General features: G+C 42.5%; 2 protein-coding genes across 6 annotated transcripts in view; one reads left to right on the top strand and one right to left on the bottom strand.

The window, feature by feature from the left end:
• Nucleotides 1–12201, top strand: part of LOC135536798 (cytosolic purine 5'-nucleotidase-like) — a 32920-nt gene extending 20719 nt beyond the window's left edge. Inside the window, exons 6-18 of one of the 2 annotated variants that reach the window (XM_064963029.1) lie at nt 19–110; nt 324–381; nt 1052–1145; nt 1408–1461; nt 1669–1752; nt 2134–2175; nt 2304–2411; nt 3834–3900; nt 4212–4382; nt 6528–6579; nt 6837–6897; nt 7423–7599; nt 8310–12201. In XM_064963029.1, coding sequence (XP_064819101.1) covers nt 19–110; nt 324–381; nt 1052–1145; nt 1408–1461; nt 1669–1752; nt 2134–2175; nt 2304–2411; nt 3834–3900; nt 4212–4382; nt 6528–6579; nt 6837–6897; nt 7423–7599; nt 8310–8546 — 1297 coding nt within the window. In that variant the 3' untranslated portion in view covers nt 8547–12201. Of the gene's footprint in view, nt 1–18; nt 111–323; nt 382–1051; nt 1146–1407; nt 1462–1668; nt 1753–2133; nt 2176–2303; nt 2412–3833; nt 3901–4211; nt 4383–6527; nt 6580–6836; nt 6898–7422; nt 7600–8309 lie in introns of those variants that run through there. The other variant, XM_064963035.1, reaches the window with a different exon arrangement.
• A 6597-nt stretch (nt 12202–18798) lies between these two features.
• LOC135536810 (metal transporter CNNM2-like) overlaps nt 18799–25868 on the bottom strand; it is a 73024-nt gene continuing 65954 nt past the window's right edge. The window contains exons 6-8 of one of the 4 annotated variants that reach the window (XM_064963049.1): nt 25352–25414; nt 23345–23523; nt 18799–19074 (exon numbers count right to left, since the gene is read on the bottom strand). In XM_064963049.1, coding sequence (XP_064819121.1) covers nt 18820–19074; nt 23345–23523; nt 25352–25414 — 497 coding nt within the window. In that variant the 3' untranslated portion in view covers nt 18799–18819. Of the gene's footprint in view, nt 19075–23344; nt 23524–25351; nt 25566–25868 lie in introns of those variants that run through there. The other 3 variants (XM_064963059.1, XM_064963067.1, XM_064963072.1) reach the window with 3 other exon arrangements.

A 25868-nucleotide genomic window follows, 5' to 3' on the forward strand; every position in this document is an offset into this window, starting at 1 on the left:
TTTCTCTTCTCTCCCCAGACCTGAAATACGGGAGCTGTACCCGAACAAGTTCATCCAACGTGACGATATTGAACGTTTCTATATCCTCAATACTCTCTTCAACTTACCAGGTAGAAGGAGGAGAGATTCTGTCCATGCCAGAGCCATTTAATTATTTAAAAATGTGTTTATCTCCATCTAGATTCAACTGTCATTCATAAGAGGGGCAAGCCCAGACATGCCCTCCATTTTGTCTGAGCACAGTTTGAGGCAAGGCCATGGAGTTCAACTCAACTTTATTGACACTCGATTGATTTTACAGTACAGTTTCCCTCTCTCTCCAGAGACCTACCTCTTTGCATGCCTCGTGGACTTCTTCTCAAACTGTGACAGATATGCAAGGTAAGGAATCCCTAGTCACACTACCCACCTTATTTGTCTTGTGGGTTATATACAAGTAATTCCTGGATATGACATGGCAACATTTGATAAGCCAATTAGACAACATGACAACAGGGTAGGTCCATATCTCCAATAGAAATCCTCCAATAATACTTTAGCCCTAACCCTGTTAAGCAGGTGGAGCAAGATACTTTATTCGGATTACTCAGCTATCTGAATGATTATTGGTCTTCGATACTAATCATTCCACGAATGCATGCAGTAACTTAATTCCATGTTTTCAGATTTCATTACTTTTATTATTTAAATTTACCTGTAATGACTAATCATCTAGCATGATGTAATATCATGTCTATCGTCTCGATATAATTGTACAATCATTTGTTAGCGATTAGTTTTAATGAATTCTTTGTGTGATGATGTGATCTGCAATGGAATGGCTGCATGTCTTCTCCTCTGAAATGAGTTGTTGGTCTTTTAGGGGGAGATTGCTTTCCTGTTTGGCTGGAAACCACCTCAAACAAGGGAAGACTATCCCATTTAAAAGCAAAACAAAAACAAAACAAAAAATGTAGTGAAAATGGCTACTAGCATTTAAAAGCAAAGCTCTCTGTCTGGCCTTGGCCTGTCCACTGGCTCTGTGTGTCCCTCTCCTCCCCCCTTACCTCAGCTGTGAGACTGGCTTTAAAGATGGCGACCTCTTCATGTCCTTCAAGAGCATGTTCCAGGACATCCGCGACGCCGTCGACTGGGTCCACTTCAAGGTATCGCGATGAGGAAGTCTATCACAGTGCAATCATTTGTTCACTTCAATTCACTTCACTTCCATTTCAAGGTGCTATATGGGGCGAAACGGCCAATGATTATCTTTATCTTGAAGCAATCATTTACTGTTTATCGTCGTGTTAATGGGATGTACCCTGAAAATGATTGACATGGTTTACAGCGAGTGTCATCATAAAGAAGACATATGATGTATATATTTCAACGTATTTCAACCCATTTACCTGTGGTCCTGTCTTCCAGGGCACCCTGAAGGAAAAGACAGTAGAGAACCTTGAAAAGTACGTAGTGAGAGACGTAAGTACACACATTAGCATTTTACCCCTTTAGCGTCTCGACTTGCCGTATTCCTGCGGGAACACACTGGCACGAGGACTTCAAAACCTGACAACAAGTCAACATTTACTTTGTGTCTCTGTCTGCATGCCTGTACGAACGCACTGTGTATGATAATGGCTTTGTAATATTTAGTGTTCTCTCTCTCTCTCTCTCTCTCTCATCAAGGCAAAGCTGCCTCTCCTGCTGAGTAGAATGAATGAAGTAGCTAAGGTGTTCCTGGCCACCAACAGTGACTACAAATACACACACGTGAGTCCACAGTACTGACCACGCTAAGTGCCCCGGTCCACTGTTTACACACACGCACACACACACACACACACACACACACAGAGGAATGGACGCTTCACATGCACAGTACACAGTAACAGACATCCTTCAGAGCCCAAAACAATAGTTAAGTCCTGCCTTGTTAAACGTCCATGCAGAGCAACATTTAATATGCAAAGCAAACGCACACATGCAGATTCACAAAACATGTCCTGGCAAACTGTCACGTTTGCATATGAAACTGGGGTGAGGTGTTTGCGTACTGAACTGGGGCATATAGCTGCGGTATCTGTCCCAGTCACGAAGACATTTTAAATGAGATGACTAATAGACTCGTTATGTTGTTTTCTTTTCTCACAGAAGATCATGACATACCTGTTTGACTTCCCCCACGGCCCAAAGGTAAGAGAATCATTTCAACATTCATACACGGCATACTCCCTCAGACAGGAAATCTTGTTAACTTCTATAGATGCGTGTAGTTAACTATCGTCGGTACGCATTGACCAGAATCTGTGTTTGTGTTGCAGCACGGGACATCCCACCGGCCGTGGCAGTCCTACTTTGACCTGATTCTGGTGGACGCCAGGAAGCCCCTGTTCTTTGGAGAGGGAACGGTGCTCCGACAAGTCGACACAGTGAGTAATTACACCTCTAATCAGAACACAGTGCCGAGACTTTTGAGTGTGGTAGCTTGATGGTGTGGTAGCTTGATGGTGTGGTAGCCTGATGGTGTGGTAGCCTGATGGTGTGGTAGCCTGATAGCTATTCAGTCACACAATGTGAAGTACAACTTCTAAAGAATTATAATTTGAGCAAGTTGAGGTGACTAATCTGCTTGGAGTAATGGTCTAAGCATATTGATAAAACAGTAGCTAAGATGGGGAGAAGTCTGTCCATAATAAAGTTCTACTCTGCCTTCTTAACAACACTATCAACAAGGCAGGTCCTACAGGCCCTAGTTTTGTCGCACCTTGACTACTGTTCAGTCTTCTGGTCAGGTGCCACATAAAGGGACTGGCTCAGAACAGGGCAGCTTGGCTGGGCCTTGGATGTACACAGAGAGCTAACATTAATAATATGCATGTCAATCTCTCCTGGCTCAAAGTGGAGCAGAGATTGACTTCATCACTACTTGTACTTTGGCACACAGCTCGGACACCCATGCATACCCCACAAGACATGACACCAGAGGGCTCTTCACAGTCCAGAACAGACTATGGGAGGCGCACAGTACTACATAGAGCCATGAGTACATGGAACTCTATTCCACGTCAAGTAACTGATGCCAGCAGTATAATTAGATTTTTTAAAATAAAATTTAAAAAACCTGATAAATACACCTTATGGAACAGCGGAGTCATAGGCACAGACACATGCATACATACACATGATAACATGCGCACTATACACACACACACATGATAATATGCGCACTATACACACACACACACACACACACACATGATAACATGCGCACTATACACACACACACACACACACGCACACATGGATTCTGTACTGTAGATATGTGGTGGAGTAGGGGCCTGAGGGCACACAGTGTGTTGTGAAATCTGTGAATGTAACGGTAAAATGGTATAAACTGCCTTCAATTTGCTGAACCCCAGGAAGTGTAGCTGCTGCTTTGGCAGGAACTAATGGGGATCCATAATAAACCCCAGGAAGTGTAGCTGCTGCTTTGGCAGGAACTAATGGGGATCTATAATAAACCCCAGGAAGAGTAGCTGCTGCTTTGGCAGGAACTAATGGGGATCTATAATAAACCCCAGGAAGAGTAGCTGCTGCTTTGGCAGGAACTAATGGGGATCCATAATAAACCCCAGGAAGAGTAGCTGCTGCTTTGGCAGGAACTAATGGGGATCCATAATAAACCCCAGGAAGTGTAGCTGCTGCTTTGGCAGAAACTAATGGGGATCTATAATAAACCCCAGGAAGAGTAGCTGCTGCTTTGGCAGAAACTAATGGGGATCCATAATGAATACATATACTTGACATTGTTTTGCGGTGAGGCCACTGTTCCATGTGTTGTCTGGTGTTAGGCGACAGGGCGGCTGAAGATCGGGACCTACACCGGACCCCTGCACCATGGCATCGTCTACTCTGGAGGTAAGATACCTAGGGACATGCACTGACTCACAGCACGAACCGCCAGACAGCACTGCCAACTTCACAAATCATCTAACTAGCAGAGTACTTCTAAACATAATGGATCTCAGTTAACGTTTATTTAGCCAGCATAGTCTTCTCAACAACGTTCACTTTTCTCCAGGGAGGTCTGGGTTCCCTAAAAACAAAACAATGGTATGAATCTGAAAAACAACGTGGTACAAATCTTTCATAAAACAATGTCATCCAGTAACGTCTACATTTCAATATCTCTCTTTCTCTCTTTCTTTCTCTTTCTCCCCCCCCCCTAGGTTCTTCTGACATTGTGTGTGACCTGCTGGGGGCCAAGGGGAAGGACATTGTCTACATCGGAGACCACATCTTCGGGGACATCCTCAAGTCCAAGAAACGCCAGGGCTGGAGGACCTTCCTCGTCATCCCCGAGCTGGCCCAGGAGTTGCATGTCTGGACTGACAAGAGCTGTGAGTCACACTCGTAGTCTCACACGCAGGCACACAGTCACACACACAACAGGACGGGTGGACATTCCCATGCAAGCAGCCAGACAGACGTGTGCAGACACACAGATACTCATACATAAAACGGCTGATGGACACACTGGAGAGCACTGGTCCGATGTAGCTCAGTTGGTAGAGCATGGTGCTTGCAACGCCAGAATTATGGGTTCGGTTCCCGGGACCACCAGTACATACGTAAAATGTATGCAGGCGTGACTAAGTCGCTTGGGAGAAAAGTGTCTGCTCAATGGCACACAGTGCCAACAGAAGTATTCGCACCCCTTGACTTGTACCACATTTTGTTGTATTACAGCCTGAATTCAACATGGATTCAAATATTTTTTTCTCACCTATCTAAACACAGAGCCCCATAATGACAAAGTGAAAACATTTTTGTGTTTTATTGAAAATGAAATACTGAAATATCTAATTTACATAAGTATTCACACCCCTGAGTCAATACATGTTAGAATCATCTTAGGCAGTGATTACAGCCGTGAGTCTTTCTGGGTAAGTTTCTAAGAGCTTTGCACACCTGGGTTGTACAATATTTTCACATTTATTATTTTTTAAATTCTTTAAAAACTCTGTTAAATTGGTTGTTGATCATTGCTAGACAACCATTTTCAAGTCTTGTCATAGATCTTCAAGTCAAAACTATAACTTGGCCCCTCAGGAACATTCAATGTCATCTTGGTAAGCAACCCCAGTGTATATTTGGCCTTGTTTTAGGTTATTGTCCTGCTGAAAGGTGAATTCATCTCCCAGTGTCTGTTGGAAAGCAGACTGAACCAGGTTCTCCTCTAGGATTTTGCCTGTGCTTAGCTTTATTCCATTTATTCTTATGCTAAAAAAAACTCCATAGTCCTTGCCGATGACAAGCATACCCATAACAGGATGCAGCCACCACCATGCTTGAAAATATGAAGTGGTCCTCAGTAATGTGTTGTGTTGGATTTGCCCCAAATGTAAAACTGTATATTCAGGACAAAGTTAATTTCTTTGCCACATTTCTTGCAGTATTATTTCTTGCCATTTTAGTTTCGTGCCTTATTGCAAACAGGATGCATATTTTTGAATCTTTATTTTGTTCTGTACAGGCTTCCTTTTCACTCTGTCACTTGTTAGTATTGTGGAGTAACTGCACAGTTGTTGATCCATCCTCAGTTTTCTTCTATCACAGCCATTAAACTCTGGAACTGTTTTAAAGTCGTGGTGAAATCCCTGAGCGGTTTCCTTCCTCTCTGGCAACTGAGTTAGGAAGGACGCCTGTATCCTTGTAGTGACTGGGTTTATTGATACACCATCCAACGTCTAATTAATAGTTTCATTCTCAAAGGGATATTCAATGTCTGCTTTTTCATTTTTACACCTCTACCAATAGGTGCCCTTTGCGAGGCATTGGAAAACCTCCCTGGTCTTTGTGGTTGAATCTGTGTTTGAAATTCACTGTCGACTGAGGGACCTTAACTTATTTAGGCCATAAGAAAGCGGTGGAGTACTTATCGACTCTTTTCATTTTTAATTAATTTGTAAAAATGTCGTAACATAATTCCACTTTGACATTTATAGGAAATTATGTGTAGGCCAGTGACACACAATCTCAATTTAATCCATTTTTAAATTCAGGCTGTAACACAACAAAATGTGGAAAAAGTCCAGGGGTATTAATTAGTCAAGGGTGTTATATTATAGCAGTGACACACTTGTGCGCACACACACACATTCATGCACAGGCACACACACACACACACACACACATACAGGCACACATACACAAATATAACTGTGACGTGTCATTGTAGCTGTAAAATGCCCTCGTACACCTCTCAACGGCCTGTGAGTGACAGCGTGCCAGGGAGAGGGGGAATGAGAAGGGAAGATAAAGGGGGAGAGTGAAAAAGCAACAGATGGAACAAGTGAGCCAACACCTGTGATTAAGGGCAGTGGTGTAAAGTACTTTAAGTAAAAAATACTTTAAAGTACTACTTACGTCATTTTCTTTTTTGTGGTATCTGTACTTTCTCCACTGCTGAATTTAAGGGAGGAGGGAAAGGGATGTTGTGACTGAGACTTACCCTGGCCTCCTTTTCTTCTTCTGTCTTACAGCGTTATTCGAGGAATTGCAGGGCCTGGACATTTTCTTGGCAGAGCTCTACAAGTGAGTGCTGCATCGTTGGCTCTCTGTGTGTGTGTGTCGCCCTTGGGCCAAAGTCTGCAGGGTTTGTCCCATCGGTCTGATGATAACTGGCTTCAGTCAGACTTCAAGCCCATTTAGAAACAGTCTATCTATGTAGGCCTGTCCTCTTCCTTCTTGCTCTTTATAATAGTGACTAGCACTGTCTTTGCTCTCTCTCTTCCAATCCCCTTCTTCTCTACCTCTTTGCCCTCTCTAACTCATTATCTCTATCTCTCCAGGCATCTGGACAGCAGTAGTAATGAGAGACCTGACATCAGTGCTCTCCAGAGAAGGGTCAAGGTACAGATTCTACACGTTTCCATAGAAACTACAGAAACATTATTCAATATGTCCACATGTGTCCCTGAATAGTTACAGGCTTCAGTTTAGTCTTTAAAGCAAATCATTCCCAACTTGTGGACTTACATGGTCTTACAACCCCTAACTAAACTCCTGAAAATACGCTATGATCCTCCTCCCGTCCCATCGAAGTCTTGGATATACCGGAACACAAGTCACTGAATTTCCATGGTCCTCCTCGAGGAATTTTATATTTATCCAGGAAAATACCCTTGGATGTTAGAAACCTCTTTTTTTTTTTTTTTAGAAGGGGACCTGGCAAGAGGTCAGTAGGAAGTAGGAAGTAGTCAGTAGGAAGTAGTCAGCAGGATGTAGTCAGCATGTACACGTAACACAAGAGCACAATACCATACATGAAAACATATTTGACAATGGTCATCACGTTCTTCCGTCGGAGCTTGAAATATTTTCCGAGCGTCTTTTCGGGCTGAGTATCTAAACCCAGTGTTCTTCTCCCCTCCCCAGAAAGTGACCCATGACATGGACATGTGCTACGGCATGATGGGTAGTCTGTTCAGGTCTGGCTCCAGACAGACTCTGTTTGCCTCTCAGGTGATGCGCTATGCTGACCTGTACGCTGCCTCCTTCATCAACCTCCTGTACTATCCCTTCAGCTACCTCTTCAGAGCTGCTCACGTACTGGTGAGCCACTGTATTGAGTTAGTTTGTTGATTGAGTTTACAACAACAAAAGGGAAGAAATGCAGCATTTACAGAATAAAATGTTGCAGAGAAAATAGTGTAAGATACAGCCCCTTTCTATGCTAATTGGAAAACTGTAATTGTTAGAATTTGATTGTTAAAAATATAGATGCACATGAATCAACATTTCCAGCTAGTTTAATAAAGAATATACAGTACTTGACTCTTATTAACTTAGACTGAACCCTTACATAGTCTGGTGCCCATCTAGCTGAAACAATGACAGGCAGTGACATTTGCATTAGAGTTGGTGCGTATGAGTTGGTGCGTATGAGTTGGTGCGTATGAGTTGGTGCGTATGAGTTATCTTCTCATTTCAATTCAATACAAATGTCTTTACCAGACATGTTATCTGAAACATGCACATCACATACACACAGTAATCAATATTCTATATAACAAGTTCAACGCATGGTAATAATATTATTATATTACGTATTTGTGAGCTGAAGCTCTCTTTACTAGCTGCTAGCCAACTGGAAGTGCTCCGAGTTGACTTCAGTAGTAGCGTCTCTCTCTCTCTCTCTCTCTCTCTCTCTCTCTCTCTCTCTCTCTGTCTGTTTCTGTCTCTCTCTCTCTCTCTCTCTCTCTCTCTGTCTGTCTGTTTCTGTCTCTCTCTGCCTCGCTCGCTCTCTCTCTCTCCCCTCCCAGATGCCCCATGAGTCAACGGTGGAGCACGCACACATCGACACGGACACCGAGTCCCCCCTGGCCACGCGCAACCGCCACTGCACTGACAGCAAGGACATGGAGTGCTGTAGCAACAAGAACCGCAGCCAGCTGACCCGGTCCATCAGTGAGATCAAGCCCCCCAACATGTTCCCCCAGACCCCCCAGGAGATCACCCACTGCCACGATGAAGACGACGATGAGGAGGAGGAAGAGTAGACGGAGGAGGTGTGATGGCGTGACCCGAACCAGGCTTGATTCCTTCCTAGGAGGAGGAGGAGAGAGAGGAGTGAAACACCGTCTTGATTCCTTCCTGATGTTTCCCTGAGGGGGTTTTAGAGTATAAATACTTCTAGGAAGATATCAACTATAATGTACTCTCTAGTCCACAGTAAGAGTCCATGTAGGATACATTGGAATGAGGGGGAGGGGATATGGCCAGTGTAGTGTATCTATAGGAGATTTATATAGAGAAATGAAGCTACGTTTTATACTAGAGATGTACCAGGATATTAAGGTTTTATGAATCAGATCAGACAACTGTATGTTACTACAGTAACAGTTGCTGCTCGGTTTTCCAAAAACGTTGCCCCCGTGCCCACCCCTTTTCAAGTTTTACGTATTCAATGCTTGTTGTTTTTTCTATGGATTTTTATGATGAAATGGGAAAAGGTTGACTTAAAGTTGGCAATTTTTAATAAAAAAAAAAAGATTTTACATTTTTTTTTTAGTTGAAGCTAAAACAGTTTTTACGGCATAGGATGTTGTAGCAGACAAATATACACGAATACACACAAGAAGCAAATATTACGAACACTACTTTTCTCTGTACTGACCTTACACCGTGTCTGGTCATGGAGAATAATTCCCTGTGTGTGTTTACATAGTCTACCATAATGCAGGCATCATACTGTAGTTTGAATGTGAAGCACTAAGATGGAATAGCCTTTGCCAAACTCTATATACTGTTTTGCTGTTCTCCTTTTGAAATGAAAGAAAGTGTTCTAGCCTTTTGCTGTACCGGTGTTGACGCGTATCGAGCAGCACGGCAATCCAAAAATATGGTCCAAAAATGTATTTCTCGCTGGTTGTTATTTTGGTCATTATTTTTGCAGTATAATTCCTCCCGTCGTGACCCTGCATAACACAGCGTGTGTGTGTGTGTGTGCCCGGCCTTGGCCAATCAAAAGTCGAGTTTGTGTCGTCCTGAGCGACTGTAACCAAGGCATCCGTAATTGTACTAAAGAACTGTGGTGTATGTTTTGGGTTACACAAAGCACAAGTCTGATTGTGGGTAACTGATTGTCAATATTAGCTCGATATGCCATGAAACGTGCTGTCGATTTAAAGTATGGTGCACATAATGTAATCTGTGATTCTGTGTGGTTAATTTCAACTGACGTTTTGAAATGCATGAAATGTTGTTTCTAGGCAACCGTGCATACAGGGTACCGATTATGCTGCCTCTGTACAGATGGGTCTATGGCAACTGTGGACGGTCACATAGGCCTAATGCTATTGAGAGGCTGTGACCCAGTATTACTGTTCTCATACATGATACTGTAAAAAGCAAGACATTCATCATGCAAAATACCATTACATTTTTTTTTTGTTCTCCTGTAGGATGATATGAGATATTGAAACCTGCACCATTGTTACACTATGTGCAACTAACATGCAGTAGTAGTTTTTTTTTTTTTTTACTCAGCTTGGAGTTCTCTTGATTATTACATTGTAACAGTTGTATTTGTCATTGCATAGAACCGCTTTAGTTAGAACTGTCATTCACCCCTACCTAACCAAACCCTCATTCCATGTGTGATAATATGGTCGGCTGTTTGCTAGTAATTCTTTGCAGTTAACATAGAGTGTACAGTATGTTATAGGAACAGACCTGGGTTCAAATACTATTTAAAATGTTTCAAATACTTTAGCCTGCTTGGAGTACCAGGTGGCCGAGTTTAACATTTGTGAAAAAAATGTTGGTTCCATTGCTCCAGGCAAGGTCAGTCAAGCCCCAATAAAGTATATGCAATGATTTTGAATAGTATTTGAACCCAGGAGGCCTTGATATGCAAAAAGGAAATCCAGGTCAGCCTGGGGTGCTGTGACGTGTGGCATTGTGTAGGCCTTGAGAATGTACGGGCACCAGACAAGGAACCAACGCCTTGGCGAGAGGGCGTTTGTGTCTGACCGCTCCCAGAGAGGTTAGGTTGGGCCTGGGAAAAGGACAAGGGGCGCCCTCCTGGCTGGTGGGAATAGCTTGTAGACTCACCCTAGCAGGACGATGTAGTGTGGAAGATGTATAAAGGACTATAGCTACAGTATTCTGGAGTTTGTTGGATCACTTAGGGGTAAAAAAACAAACACTGAATGATGCAAAGAAGCACCTGATATTTCCCACCAGGGTTGCATTTGTTGTCTCCAAACGTGAGCAAACCTTTTAATTTAAAAATGGAAATCGCAATTGTTGATTAGGCCCACAATTCCACTGAAACGTTGAGATACTTAAAAAAAAAAAGTTACTGGAAAATATTACCGATTTGCTTAATATTAAACTTTCCTGTTTAGCAATGGAAATGCTTAACATTTTCAGTTGTGTGTCCTAATGAACATGACCCAGATGGTATGCAGTGCGGAGGGCAGGAAAATCTCTTCCAGGGCAGGTATCTGTAATATCGTATGTGTATGCTATGTAAAACATGCGCATCACCTTTTTTTTCTAAGGCATGTAGTTGTGTAGCTAGAGGTTTCGATTGGCCTGTTGATTTGAGCTGATGAAGGGAAGACCAATAGCAGGTCTCTGTAACCTGGTGGTGTTTGCCGAGGCAAGTAGTAAAAAGGGGAATGTGGGTTCAACTGGGGATCTTTAAAACAGATTCTACTCTTACTAAAATTGTTACAGAGCAACTATATAGCGGTTCAATATTTTATTACTCTCTGTCTAAAAGTATATCTTTTTAAGTATTGATTTAACTGGAAGTACCACAGAAACACCTGAGGCAGCTGTGTTCTTCACCTGGTTGGTTAGTCTTAGTCGTTGTTTTGGTCTCGTTACTGAAGAATTCATAAATAAAGCTTGGTCGTTGGAGGACATTTTGAAGTCCTTTTCTGTCAAAACACTTTACAATACATGTATTTTCTATGCAATGGCGCAGTACAGTGCATTATACGTGTAAACTAACTTACTAAAAGGCTGGCCAGTGTAACAAATGGCTGACGTCAAAGTTTGATAACTGTTTGGCGAGAACTAGGTTAGGGCTACAACTGATGTGGAACGAAAAGAAAACATGTCCGTCTGGCCACACAAGTTCTACAAGGTCATCTGTGTGGTAACAATTGCACACTTAATAATTATAATAATAATAATAGCCTTGCAGACCGGTATGCTGAACAATAGGCGATGTTGAAGAGCATGTATTTACCTTGCATCAGAAATGGCACCTTTTTCAGCAACACCTTGTTTTTGCTGTTTTGTATTTGTTTTTTCTAACCAGTGTTTTCAGATTCTTAGTTTACAACATTGTATATAATATAAGCATTTACATGTGGAAGAAATGTTCCTTAAATTCTTTCTTTTTTTCTTTGTTGTTTTTGGCATTTTTTCTGGTTTCAGACACTCACTGAAGCCGTTCTAGTAAACAAACAGTATGTCTGAGCGAGCTAAACATGTCGGACAGGTTAATGTCACCATCCATTTATACAAAATTTCAACAATTGCAGACCGAGCGTGACAACTATCACGCATTCACTTTTTTTGTTTCGTGCATTTACTTGGATGTTCCTCAGCGTTTTGTTTCCAGAGTTATGATATAATGTGTCCATTGGGGAAATGACATTTATATGTACAATAAAAGCTAATTTTCCATAATAAGTTACTGGGTGTGTGTGTACTGTCTCCTGTTGCTTCTTGTTCTTCTTGCAAAACTCTAGTTTTAAAAATTTGAAGTCAAACAAGTATTTGATTGTATGCAAGTATAAAATTCTTATAATCATACATAAACATTCTTGCATACAGAAATGCCTTAATATATCCAGTAATGTGTTAAAGTAAATGTAGTACAATTAATTGTGAATGAAAATATATTGCATAGCCTTTTATGTCCACTGAACATCAGGGCACTTGCCTAGAATTCTCCCCTCCCATCCCACTGGTGACAAAACATCAAGCACATGGGGTACATTTGTCATTTCACCTCCCCCTCACAGTTTAAAAGGGTTGACATTTGGGTGTCCAAAAGGCAACTCAAAACATGATTCAAGAATAGAGGTCCTGTCAAAGTTGGAAGATATAAACGTCCCAGATTTTTTTTACAATTATATTTAACTACACCATAAAATATATCCAATAATCCCAAATCCAGCTAAAATGAGGATTTTCTCTGAGCAAGCACCAAATCCCCATTCATGTTTCACTATGTAATAACATTTAAAAACTGATGGCATTTCTATTACATACTGTGAGTACATTGAGACTTACTACAACGCAAACATCTGTGTGGTTAGTTAACAGATGTACTTAGGCTACACTACCTGAAATGTATACAGTATAGTGGAAAAAAAGTCATGAATACATGTAAATCTTCTAATGCTTTGATCCAAGAGTTAAATGTCCACAACCCCGTCAATGCGTTTGGCAGATCTGTGTACGCTAACATGCAAGGTCAATATTTGCAGCAGCATCAGCTGCATTTTTTTGACTCAGCAACTTTTGCTTATAATGCAGCAATGCTCTGCAGCAATGGTTTTAACACAAATCAAGAATAGCAGGTAAATTAAAACATGGAAATATTTGAAACAGACTTGGGATTACTTTTTTTTCAAAGGCATTTTTATGAGTAATTTTTGGGGGAAACGGTTACGTCTTTCCAGCCTTCAATACTTTTCAGGAAGATAAAACAAGACAAACCAGCGACTGAAAATGTCATTTTAACAGAAGGGCAAATCATCTTTGCAATAGATCATTCTGTCCTTGAAATTGCCTCCATACAATGTTCTGAACTGCCTCTCTTTAATCTGAGCACCTTTGTGTTGAGGGGAAAAATAACATATTCCATCAATAACACTCTTTCTGTTAATAATTCACTTTTTATTGTACCACCAACATCAACCAGAGCAGATTATGGTAATGTTTTTGTCGTGTTGAGTATCAAACATGTGGACAGGCACATATACATAGCAGCATGAGGATAAACGCGGTCCGATATGACTCAGATAATGATAGAATGGAGTGAAGTACTTTTCAACGGGTCTAAAAGTGTCTTGACAAATACTGTAGTCATTCATTGGTGATGTGAGTCTTATCTTTAGAGCGGAGAAAGTCCTCAGAGAAAGAGGGGGAAAGAGAGAGAGAGCAATAGAAAGAGAGAGAGGGATCTCTTTTTTCGGGTGTTTCTTTTCCTGTGAATGTTCAAGAAGCAGGGGTAAAGACCACATGGGTCAAGATATAGGTCACAACCAGGCTCAAAAAAAACAACACAAGACTACGTTTGATGGTCATATATGTTATTTTCAAAATTCTGACATGAACATGTGAAAAACCCTCATCTGCACGTGAAGGACTTTTATTTTGAAGGAGATACCTCTTATTTTTCTCTTATAAGTGTATTAAATACAGCAGTGATCAAAGTATAGATGGTAAAGTACAAATACAGTCTTGTTATATCATCATCATCGTCGATTATCTCTGGAATGATTGTCCTTGCAGAGCAGAGTTCACCTGATGCATAGGAACACTCACAAGTAAAACAACAATATCTGGTCAGTGTTATTAATCTCTTCCATAGTCTGGTCATTTTGAAACAGAAGCCCCTTGGTGTATGTGGGACGGTTGCCAACCCATGTGTTTTTTTAGAAGCTGTTTATGCTCACAGTAATTTGGGAATACTGTGACACGAAGAGAAATGGCGACCACCAGTGGGCAAAAGTTGCAATTGCACTCCCATACTATTTGGAGCTACATTCTGCAATGAATATCTTTGCTTTAGCGAGCAGATATGACAACTGTCTAGGATGACTACAAACTGCGTCAACATGCTTTACGTTAAGATGCTGCGTCTACAGAGATTTAGGATAGGAGAGTTATTTTTGGACTTCTACTTTAAGTTCAGCTTTGATTCATATAAAACCATTTATATACAAACTGATACAAAGAAAAAGTAAACTCAACATTACATTACCCTAGAAATAAGTTTACACTTGAAGTTAATATACTCAACAGAAGGCATACGCCTTGTACATACACCCCAACCCTGGCCTGGTTCTTCATACATATTTCCCAAGAGACAAATGATAACAAAATACAGAATGGTCCACCACAAAGAAAAAAAGAGAATCATTTGTTTACAGGCTTATAGGAGAATAGTGATAAGAAATATACAACATATGTGTGGCTAAGATACAGAAAACACATTAGTAGTTCTAATACTGTAATTGCGTACATTCAATACAGTACATCAATGGTGAGAATTCATATTTTCCTCAATTTCCCCCAAACTATGCATTGCTATGATTCAAGTCATCACAATTCAAAGAACTAGCATCTATAGTAACCATCGAAGGGAAAGTTTTCCTCTTACAATAAATAATTATAATAATAATAGCAATCATTTTAATGTTAAGGTTTTTTAGCTTCAGTGGCACATGGTCATTCAATTAATTATTATTAGACTACAAAGGTGTAAAACTAGCATGTGAAAACAAGCACTTAAGTGTTTAATTTGGCAATTTTTCTCACTTTAAAGTGTTTTAAGTTGGTATGAACTTGAGCCTTACAAAAAAGATCAGTCAGTCACAGAAAAACAACCATTTCTGTTCATCTCCAACAGTGACCAAGTGACCAAGTTAAAGGGTGTATAACATCAACAAGCTTGGGGTGACAGGTAGTGGTTAGAGCGTTGGGCCAGTAACTGAAAGGTTGCTGGATCGAATCCCCGAGCTGACAAGGTAAAAAATCTGCCGTGCTGCCCCTGAACAAGGCACTGTTCCGCTGTAGGCCTTCATTGTAAATAAGAATTTGTTCTTAACCGACTTGACTAGTTAAATAAAGGTTAAATTAAAAAAAGGTTTCAGTTCAAGCCCACACTATTCGATTAAACTCGCTAACCAGATGATCGGGGCATTGTTGGGGGAAAAAAAAACATTCTTCTTGCACTGAAAGAGAGCATGTTTGAAGCATTATTATTTTTGTTTCACACAGTAAACATTGTTTTTCATTACATTCTCACACTGCAAGAAGAATGGTACCTTAATCTCAAAGGTACACTACAAAAAATGACATCATTCACAGCGGGACAACATCCTGCTTACTGACAACAACAAGAACACTTGAATCTGCCAAGGCTCCCCACTATTGGCTCTTTCGAAATTGCACCCTCCCACAATGCAATAGTCAATTTCAGTTTTGTTGGTGTCAATTTATTTAAGCAGGATGTTGCCACACTGTGTGTGCTACACATAGAGTGGACAAAACATTAAGAACACCTGCTCTTTCCATGGCATAGACTGACCAGGTGATTCTAGGTGAAAGCTATGATCCCTTATTGATGTCATTTGTTAAATCCACTTTAAATCAGTGTAGATGAAGGGGAGGAGACAAGTTCGAGAAGGATTTTTAAGCCTTGAGATAATTGAGACATTGATTGTGTATGTGTGCCATTCAGTGGGTGAATGGGCCACTCAAAAGATGAAGTGCCTTCGAACGGGGTATGGTAGTAGGTGCCAGGCGCACTGGTTTGTGTCAAGAACTGCAACGCTGCTGGGTTTTTCACACTCAACAGTTTCCCGTGTGTATCAAGAATGGTCCACCACCCAAAGGACATACAGGCAACTTGACACAACTGTGGGAAGCATTGGAGTCAACGTGGGTCAGCATCCCTGTGGAAAGCTTTCGACACCTTCTAGAATCCATACCCCGACAAATTGAGGCTGTTCCGAGGGCGAAAGGGAAGGTGCAACTCAAAATGACTGGAAGGTGTTCCTAATGTTTTGCACACTCAGTGTATTTCATAATGCATAGTCTGCCTTTAACCCCAAAACCCAGCTAAAGAGTTTGATTGAATAAAGCTTCCACTCTAAGCTCAACATGAGCTGAAGGAGACTGAACATACTTTAATATGCCACACAACACACACAGTGGAAAGGAGAGTGCAGTGCCATACAAGAGGGTCATTCATGGACAATAATTTAATGTCGAGGTTGCTTTTGTGAAGTTCATGACGCTCAACATGTTAGATGAGGTCATTAATACTGGCCAATGATCACGTGCGTTCATAAGTGCCAAGTTCGCACTTTTCAATGTCAATACATCCTGGGTCCCACTCCTAAACCACAAGTCGTAAGACTTGTCTGGATTGTATTATTAAGTCTGATTTAAGTCTGCTAACTTAAGTCTGGATAACCTCCATATCAAACAGCAATATAATGAGGTCAAAGGGCTTCTGATCGCACATCGGCCATAATAGGAAAATAAACTGGCTTAGGGACGGGTTTTGCTTGTGGACGGTTGCAACTCAGCATCTTTGAACCAAAACACACACATACATACGGTGCATATAAACATACAACCATACATACATACAAATATATCTGTCTCAATTTACAATAAAGTGATTTTTTAAAATTCAGAATCATCTCTTAAATATACTGTTTTTTTCCCCATTGCACTTTGTTAAAATAATTAAGATGATTTTTTTTAAAGGCAATCGTGTGATTTTAAAAAGGTGAAAAGATACGGTACCATTAGCCTGATTGAGAAGAATAGTAAAAATAACAAGATCTGTAATATACATATCTTTAAAAGACCCTCACCAACTCATATACATGGATGTACATAAGCAGTCCAAAGTTTGGACACACCGACTCATTCATGGATTTTTCTTCATTTTGACTATTTTCTACATTGTAGAACAATAGTGAAGACATCAAAACTATGAAATGGAATCATGTAGTTACCACAAAAGTGTTAAACAAATCAAAATATATTTCAGAAAATAGTAAAAATAAAGATAAACCCTTGAATGAGTAGGTGTGTCTAAACTTTTGACTGGTACTTGTATGAGTATATATATATATATATAAATATATGTAGCATGTATTTCAATATCACATATACACACACAAACATCTACATGCCCATGCATGTTTGTGCCACGGTATATGTCATATCTTCTCCACACATACATATATACACATATATAATAAATAAATGCACAAAAACATTCTTGGTTCATGGTTCCATGGTTTCCTTCAAAGCGGTATTTGGTTACAGTCTTTGACTAACCATTTTGTCTGCGTGCGTTTGAGTCCTTCGATGTAGTAGTACTAGTAGTACTACAGTAGTACTAAAGTAGTACTACAGTCCACTGCCAATCCCTGAACAAGAACAGACTGGAAAGTGTGTGTACTGATGTGTAAGTGTTTGTGTGTGGACAGGGGAATGGGGTGGGGGGCATGCACACTGTTGTCCATCTTTCCGAGCTACTGGAATACCAGGTCACTGGGTATTTAAGAGGATGGATTGGCTGAGGACGGTCTAAGCCCACCCTAACAAGGTCTTCTAGAGGTGTGTGATGTGGGTGAGGGCCCAGAGTGCTATCCCTTTAGCCCCCTTCCCCACTACCCCAAAGGGTATTCTGTTCCAGGCTGTGGAATCGGCCAGGGGGGGTGGAGGGTAGAGAGTAGAGGTTCAGGCTGGGGCTCAGTATACACATCTCCGTAGCCCCCTTCCCCTCAATTCCTCCAGGGTCTTCCATCCATAAGGGCGTGGTGGGTAGGGGTTAGAGGTCCTTCCCCTCAATTCCTCCAGGGTCTTCCAGCCATAAGGGGGTGGTGGGTAGGGGTTAGAGGTCCTTCCCCTCAATTCCTCCAGGGTCTTCCATACATAAGGGGGTGGTGGGTAGGGGTTAGAGGTCCTTCCCCTCAATTCCTCCAGGGTCTTCCATCCATAAGGGGTTAGAGGTCCTTGGATGTTGGGGGATTAGGCCCAGGCCCTGGCCCAGAGGGTACTAACACCATCTCTCCTCACTCCTCTCGCCCTCTCCCCAGACCCCTCCTCTCCCCTGTCCCCAGACCCCTCCTCTCCCCCTGTCCCCAGACCCATCCTCCCTCCTCTCCCTTTCCCCAGATCCATCCTCCCTCCTCTCCCCCTCTTCCCAGACCCCTCCTCTCCCCAGACCCATCCTCCCTCCTCTCCCCCTGTCCCCAGACCCCTCCTCTCCCCCTGTCCCCAGACCCCCTCCTCTCCCCCTGTCCCCAGGCCCATCCTCCCTCCTCTCCCCAGACCCATCCTCCCTCCTCTCCCCCTGTCCCCAGACCCCTCCTCTCCCCCTGTCCCCAGACCCCTCCTCTCCCCCTGTCCCCAGGCCCATCCTCCCTCCTCTCCCCAGACCCATCCTCCCTCCTCTCCCTCCGTCCCCAGACCCATACTCCCTCCTCTCCCCTCTCCCCAGACCCATCCTCCCCCTCACCCCTGTCCCCACCACCCCAGTGTGGGCTAGATGGGTCCCTCATTGTGTGCAGTGTGGTTGACCCTGTGGGCCAGACAGTTCTGGGGCTGTGTGTTGAGGTTGAGCAGGCCGACTGTCTCATGGTGGGCCATAGCTGGCATCTCCAGCACGCCTCCCCCTCCACCATCGTGGAGCTCATTGGTCAGAGTCAATTCGATCTTGGTGAACTCGCTGTCCATCGATTGGGGCGTCTTATCCATGCGCGACGCCATCAGGGCGTTCTGGTACTGCTGACGGGTCACCTGCGGGAGGATAATACAGTTACATTATATCATGTTATATGATATTACAGGATATTAAATTGCATCCCTGGGCATCAGTTGAACTGGCAGATGTGGATATCTACATGATCATCTTGAATGATAGCATAGCTACATTTCCACTAGAACATTCTTATCCACTTTCTCCTGGTTTCAATCATGTTTCACCAACTGGACACATATATCTCACTAAACTCACACAGGGTGTGCCTCTGGGCTCCATGCTAGACCCCGTATTTTTCATAATCTACATCCTCCCACTTGGACAGATCCTATGCCAGCCAATTCAACCTCAACCTTCACTGTTATACAAGCGACACACAAATGTGACCCGTTTCAGGAAACTAGGCGTATGTCGCGGGTCACTACTTCACAGGACAGTCATTTGAACATCATTTTTTTTTTGTTAACAAAATGTGTTGTTTTATTTGGAAGAAATGCCTTCTGGAACATGTGTGAACTTTCATGTGCCTTAATAACAGACCTGTATGTCATCTGTAAAAATGAATACAATTGTTAAATTGCGAGCCTAGTTGGTTTAGCAACAGAAAAACACAGCAACCTTCCCGCTAGCCATGATTGGCTGAGATAATGAGTGGGCTGGACATGCCGGGAGATCAGTTTGGATTGGTCTGCCATGTAGCACACTTCTGTCTATTTGAGCTGGTCAGTATCGGTAGGTAATCCTGTCTAACACTGCTTTAAAAAAAAGATTGCTTAGTAGAACTGCAAAAGTGTTGCTCTCCACTTTCTGGAGGACCGCGTTTTGAAATCATTGGAATTAGAGTATGGTAGCTAAGGAGATGGAGAAAACACCGGTCTCCGGATTACATCTTCAAACTAAGGGCAACCATGGCATCTGTGACAGGGAGAAGAGTCCAACCATGATGTATACGGGTAAGATAGTTTAGCTAGCTACATTTTCAGATATTACACATTTCTATTTTTTTTCATTTCAAGTTAAAGTGTACTGTTAGCTAGATAGCTAACATTAGCTGGCTGGCTCACTACCTAACATTACGTGTATGATCTTATTATTCGTATCTCAGACCCATTTTCGTGGCTAGTTATAGCCTAATATTAGCTAGCTAACATTGAACCTGGTTGGTTAGCTACCTGCAGATTCATGCAAGGTAGTAACGTCATGAGTTGGGATTATGGTTCATTGTTTAGCTAGCTACATGTCTTAACAAAAGACTCCGCTATGCAAGTGTCTGATTTAATAGAATGTCACTGCGACAACTGTTAACCAGTTATCTTGGGTGCTTGACTGCTGTTGTTAGGACAAAACACTCAGATACTGGTGGAACTAAAGCTTAAAAGGGTGCTGAATGGGTGTACACAAAGAAGAGCTCTCCAGTAGGTACCAAAACATTCAAAGGCGATTTTCTCAAAAGTGAATTGACCAGTTTATCAACTTTCAAAGCAAAATGACTTTCCCATTGTTCCTCAAATGTAGTGTATGATATACCATGTTGTAGCTCTGTGTCTCTGCTTTTATCCAATGTAAAAAACACTATTTCAAATTTTGCTACATAAGACGTAATCAAGGCGGTTGGTCACAAATGTGTGTGTGTGTACAGTATGTGCGTGCAAACGTGTGTGTAGAAGTGTGTATAGACTCTCCTTGAAATACTGCAGGTCCGACAGCCTTAACAGAGTAGTCAGGCATGTCTACAACAGAAGTCGGAGGTTTTTCCATACACTTAGGTTGGAGTCATTAAACTCATTTTTCAACCACTTCACACATTTCTTGTTAACATACTATAGTTTAGGACATCTACTTTGTGCATGACACAAGTCATTTTCCAACAATTGTTACAGCCAGATTATTTTACTTATAATTCACTGTATCACAATTCCAGTGGGTCAGAAGTTTACATACACTAAGTTGACTGTGCCTTTAAACAGCTTGGAAAATTCCAGAAAATGATGTCATGGCTTTAGAAGCTTTTGATAGGCTAATTGACATAATTTGAGTCAATTGGAGGTGTACCTGTGGATGTATTTCAAGGCCTACCTTCAACCTCAGTGACTCTTTGCTTGACATCATGGGAAGATTAAAAGAAATCAGCCAAGACCTCAGAAAAACAATTCTAGACATCCACAAGTCATCCTTGGGAGCAATTTCCAAATGCTTGAAGGTACCACGTTCATCTGTACAAACAATAGTATGCAAGTATAAACACCATGGGAACACACAGCCGTCATACCCCTCAGGAAGGAGATGCGTTCTGTCTCCTAGAGATGAATATACTTTGGTGCGAAAAGTGCAAATCAACCCCAGAACAACAGCAAAGGACCCTGTGAAGATGCTGGAGGAAACAGGTACAAAAGTATCTATATCCACAGTAAAACAAGTACTATATCTACACAACCTGAAAGGCCGCTCTGCAAGGAAGAAGCCACTGCTCCAAAACCACCATAAAAAGCCATATTACGGTTTGCAACTGCTCATGGGGACAGAGATCATACTTTTTGGAGAAATGTCCTCTGGTCTGATGAAACAAAAATAGAACTGTTTGGCCAAAATGACCATCTTTATGTTTGGGGGAAAAAGGGGGAGGCTTGCAAGCCAAAGAACGCCATCCCAACCGTGAAGCACAGGGGTGGCAGCATCATGTTGTGGGGGTGCTTTGCTGCAGGAGGGACTGGTGCACTTCACAAAATGGATGGCATCATGAGGATGGGAAATGATGTGGATATATTGAAGCAACATCTCAAGACATCAGTCAGGAAGTTAAAGCTTGGTTGCAAATGGGTTTTCCAAATGGACAATGACCCCAAGCATGCTTCCAAAGTTGTGGCAAAATGGCTTAAGGACAACAAAGTAAAAGTATTGGAGTGGCCATCACAAAGCCCTGACCTCAATCCTATATAACATTTGTGGGCAGGACTGAAAAAGCGTATGTGAACAAATATGACTCAGTTACACCAGCTCTGTCAGGAGCAATGGTCCAAAATTCCCCAACTTATTGTGGGAAGCTTGTGGAAGGCTACCCGAAACATTTGACCCAAGTTAAACAATTTAAAGGCAATGCTACCAAATACTAATTGTGTGTATGTAAAGAAATAAAAGCTGAATGAAATCATTCTCTCTACTATTATTCTGACATTTCACATTCTTAAAATAATGTGGTGGTCCTAACTGACCCAATACAGGGAATTTTTACTTGGATTAAATGTCAGCAATTGTGAAAAACTGAGTTTAAATGTATTTAGCTAAGGTGTATGTAAACTTCCAACTTCAACTGTATCTGTAGTGTGTGTGTGTGTGTGTGTGCGAATCCTGACTATCCTCACCTTGATGTACTGCAGGTCAGATACAGCCCGGACAGAGTAGTCTGGCATGTATATCTGTAGTGTGTGTGTATAGTGTAATGTGTGTGTGTGTGTATATGCGTGTCTGTGTGTGTGTATCCTGACTATCCTCTCACCTTGATGTAACGCAGGTCAGACACAGCCCTGACAGAGTAGTCTGGCATGTATATCTGTAGTGTGTGTGTGTGTGTGTGTGTGTGTGTGTGTGTGTGTGTGTGTGTGTGTGTGTGTGTGTGTGTGTGCGTGTGTATCCTGACTATGCTCTCACCCTGATGTACTGCAGGTCAGACACAGCCCTGACAGAGTAGTCTGGCATGTATATCTGTAGTGTGTGTGTGTGTGTGTGTGTGTGTGTGTGTGTGTGTGTGTGTGTGTGTGTGTGTGCGTGTGTATCCTGACTATGCTCTCACCTTGATGTACTGCAGGTCAGACACAGCACTGACAGAGTAGTCTGGCATGTATATCTGTAGTGTGTGTGTGTGTGTGTGTGTGTGTGTGTGTGTGTGTGTGTGTGTGTGTGTGTGTGTGTGGTGTGTGTGTGTGTGCGTGTGTATCCTGACTATCCTCTCACCTTGATGTACTGCAGGTCAGACACAGCCCTGACAGAGTAGTCTGGCATGTATATCTGTAGTGTGTGTGTGTGTGTGTGTATCCTGACTATCCTCTCACCTTGATGTACTGCAGGTCAGACACAGCCCTGACAGAGTAGTCTGGCATGTATATCTGTAGTGTGTGTGTGTGTGTGTGTGTGTGTGTGTGTGTGTGTGTGTGTGTGTGTGTGTGTGTGTGTGTGTGTGTGTGCGTGTGTATCCTGACTATGCTCTCACCTTGATGTACTGCAGGTCAGACACAGCCCTGACAGAGTAGTCTGGCATGTATATCTGTAGTGTGTGTGTGTGTGTGTGTGTGTGTATCCTGACTATGCTCTCACCTTGATGTACTGCAGGTCAGACACAGCCCTGACAGAGTAGTCTGGCATGTATATCTGTAGGAAGGCGTTCAGCTGGTTGTTACTGCTCCCCAGCGTGGGTGTGATGGCATCGATGCGATCACTCCGGTTCAGGGAGTCTGAGTGGTTCAGGCCAAACGGCCGCGGGGGGGACTTGTTCTCTGCACAGGATAGAGAAGAATAGATGTTTTCGGCTTCTGTTCACAGTAAATACCTATCTGAGGTTGGGGTCGATCCCGTGTCTATGAAAGTTGATTCAGAAAGTAAACCAAAATCCAATATCCAATTCTACATTTTCCTCATTGATAAGCATTGAAGAGACCTGGAATTGAAATGGAATTGACCCCAGCCCTGATCTGAGAACAGAATAGAGAACAGAGTAAAAGCAGAATATGTCACACAGACACTGTATATGGAAACCACAATCAGTTATAGCTGTACTGCTGTACCTAGCCATAGCTATGTATGATTTATGTTTGTCATCTAATCTCCATCTACACAACCTGATTGTGCATTATCAATTTACTGAATTCTACGCAGAATGAGAAGCTATTTCTTTAATTGAATGATTAGGTAACATATAGGCCAAGAATCCTTGGTGCAATGTATGGAAATTTAATATATATTTTAAGCCCTCCCATTAGGGGTGGGGGGGGGGGCCCTGCTTCACAGGTTTTGAGTCGGTGGTCTAGAGTGATGCCGATTTTTTCACACTTCTCAAATTAGAATACTTTCTCTTTATTTTAATTAAACTCAGCTTATGTTTTCCACTTCTTAAAAAGCAGACGAGAGGAAAACCACACAACAAAGTGGAAAAGACGTGGGCTTGCAGAGGACTGGGGGCGTTAATGCTCACTACTCTGGCTGGAATGTATGTAATCCTGGGTTTGGATGTGGTCCCCAGACCCACACAGTAGTCCAAGGCCCAGTGAACCCTGGGAGATTAGTACTCTACTTTCTCAGGGGCCGACGGGGGACGGTAGGGGATGGAGGGATAGAGTGGAAGAGGGTGGAGTGGGACAAGGGGGAAAAGAAGGAGGAGGGACTTTAGTAAATATAGGGTGGATCAGAGGCTTGAGCCGTGTGTGTGTGTGTGTGTGTGTGTGTTTATGTTTTCAGAATGTGTGTGTGTGCTTGCAGCTTGTGTGCATGTTGCAGTCAGCGGCCCTGCGGGGGGCTGTAACTCATAGCCTTGTTTATGGAGTCAGAGGGTTAAGGGACTAGAGGGGTGGAGCCTGTCTCTAGTGGCGGCTATGCCTCACTCTGGGGGCCCCTACTACACTATTCACTGGCTTGAGTTATGGCACTGGTTACCACACACACACACACACACACACACACACACACACACACACACACACACACACACACACACACACACACACACACACACACACACACACACACACACACACACACACACACACACAGAGAGAGAGAATGGACGATTCACATGCACAGTACACAGTAACAGACATCCTTCAGAGCCCAAAACAATAGTTAAGTCCTGCCTTGTTAAACGTCCACGCAGAGCAACATTTAATATGCAAAGCAAACGTAAGGACAGCGTAAGTAGGACATGCATATTAATACACAAACACGCAGCAAACAATATGCTCAAAGTATTCTTGCTATGTGGCACAAGAGAATCCCGCTCTCAAAGAATTTAAGCCCATGACCAGCAGGTCCAGAATTCATTCTATGTCCACAACACATCATGCAGTTTTGACACCGGTAAATACCAGGCTTAGGTGAAGTGTACACTCATCCCAGTGGGTGATAGACAGATGGAAGAGGCATATTAGATGTGAGGAGAGATGGAGAGATAGAGGGATAGGGGGATGGACGGACAGACAGACAGGCAGACAGACAGACAGGTTGACAGACAGACAGTCAGACAGACAGGTTGACAGACAGACAGGTTGACAGACAGACAGGCAAGCAGACAGACAGGCAAGCAGACAGACAGGAAAGAGAGGACTACCATACCTGGAGATCCTGCTAGGGACTCAGCCCTACTGACAACGAAGGTACGAGACAGGGAGAGAGGGACTGGCGAGGAGAGACGGACGACAGAGAGAGGAGACACACACAGATAAATCCATCACCAGAGCCCACAAATGAAATAATTGTATAACGTTACCGTCGTGCACCGTGTCCTGAAAAACAACCAACGTGCCATCCAAGCACATTGAAACAGGGTCTGTGATAAAATATGACAAAATACATCATCTCATAAGCATGTGCTCTATGTTCCATAAACCAAAACGACAGTGACAACTTTTTTTGATGAGGAGGGTGTAATTCTGCCCTCTCACCAGCAGGTGTCTCTGAGATCCTACTAGCGCCTGACTGGAAGTTTGTGAATGAACTGAGAAAATACAGAGGCTGCCGGCACAATTTTTTTATCACCATACCTTGTTTCAATATGAGTCAATTCACTTGGTTACTGATAAACTGTTTCTTTACAATTTGTAAACCAGTCATCCTGGACCTAGCCCTTGTC

This window comes from Oncorhynchus masou, chromosome 5, assembly GCF_036934945.1.
Source record: "Oncorhynchus masou masou isolate Uvic2021 chromosome 5, UVic_Omas_1.1, whole genome shotgun sequence".
NCBI classification, from domain to species: Eukaryota; Metazoa; Chordata; class Actinopteri; order Salmoniformes; family Salmonidae; genus Oncorhynchus; species Oncorhynchus masou.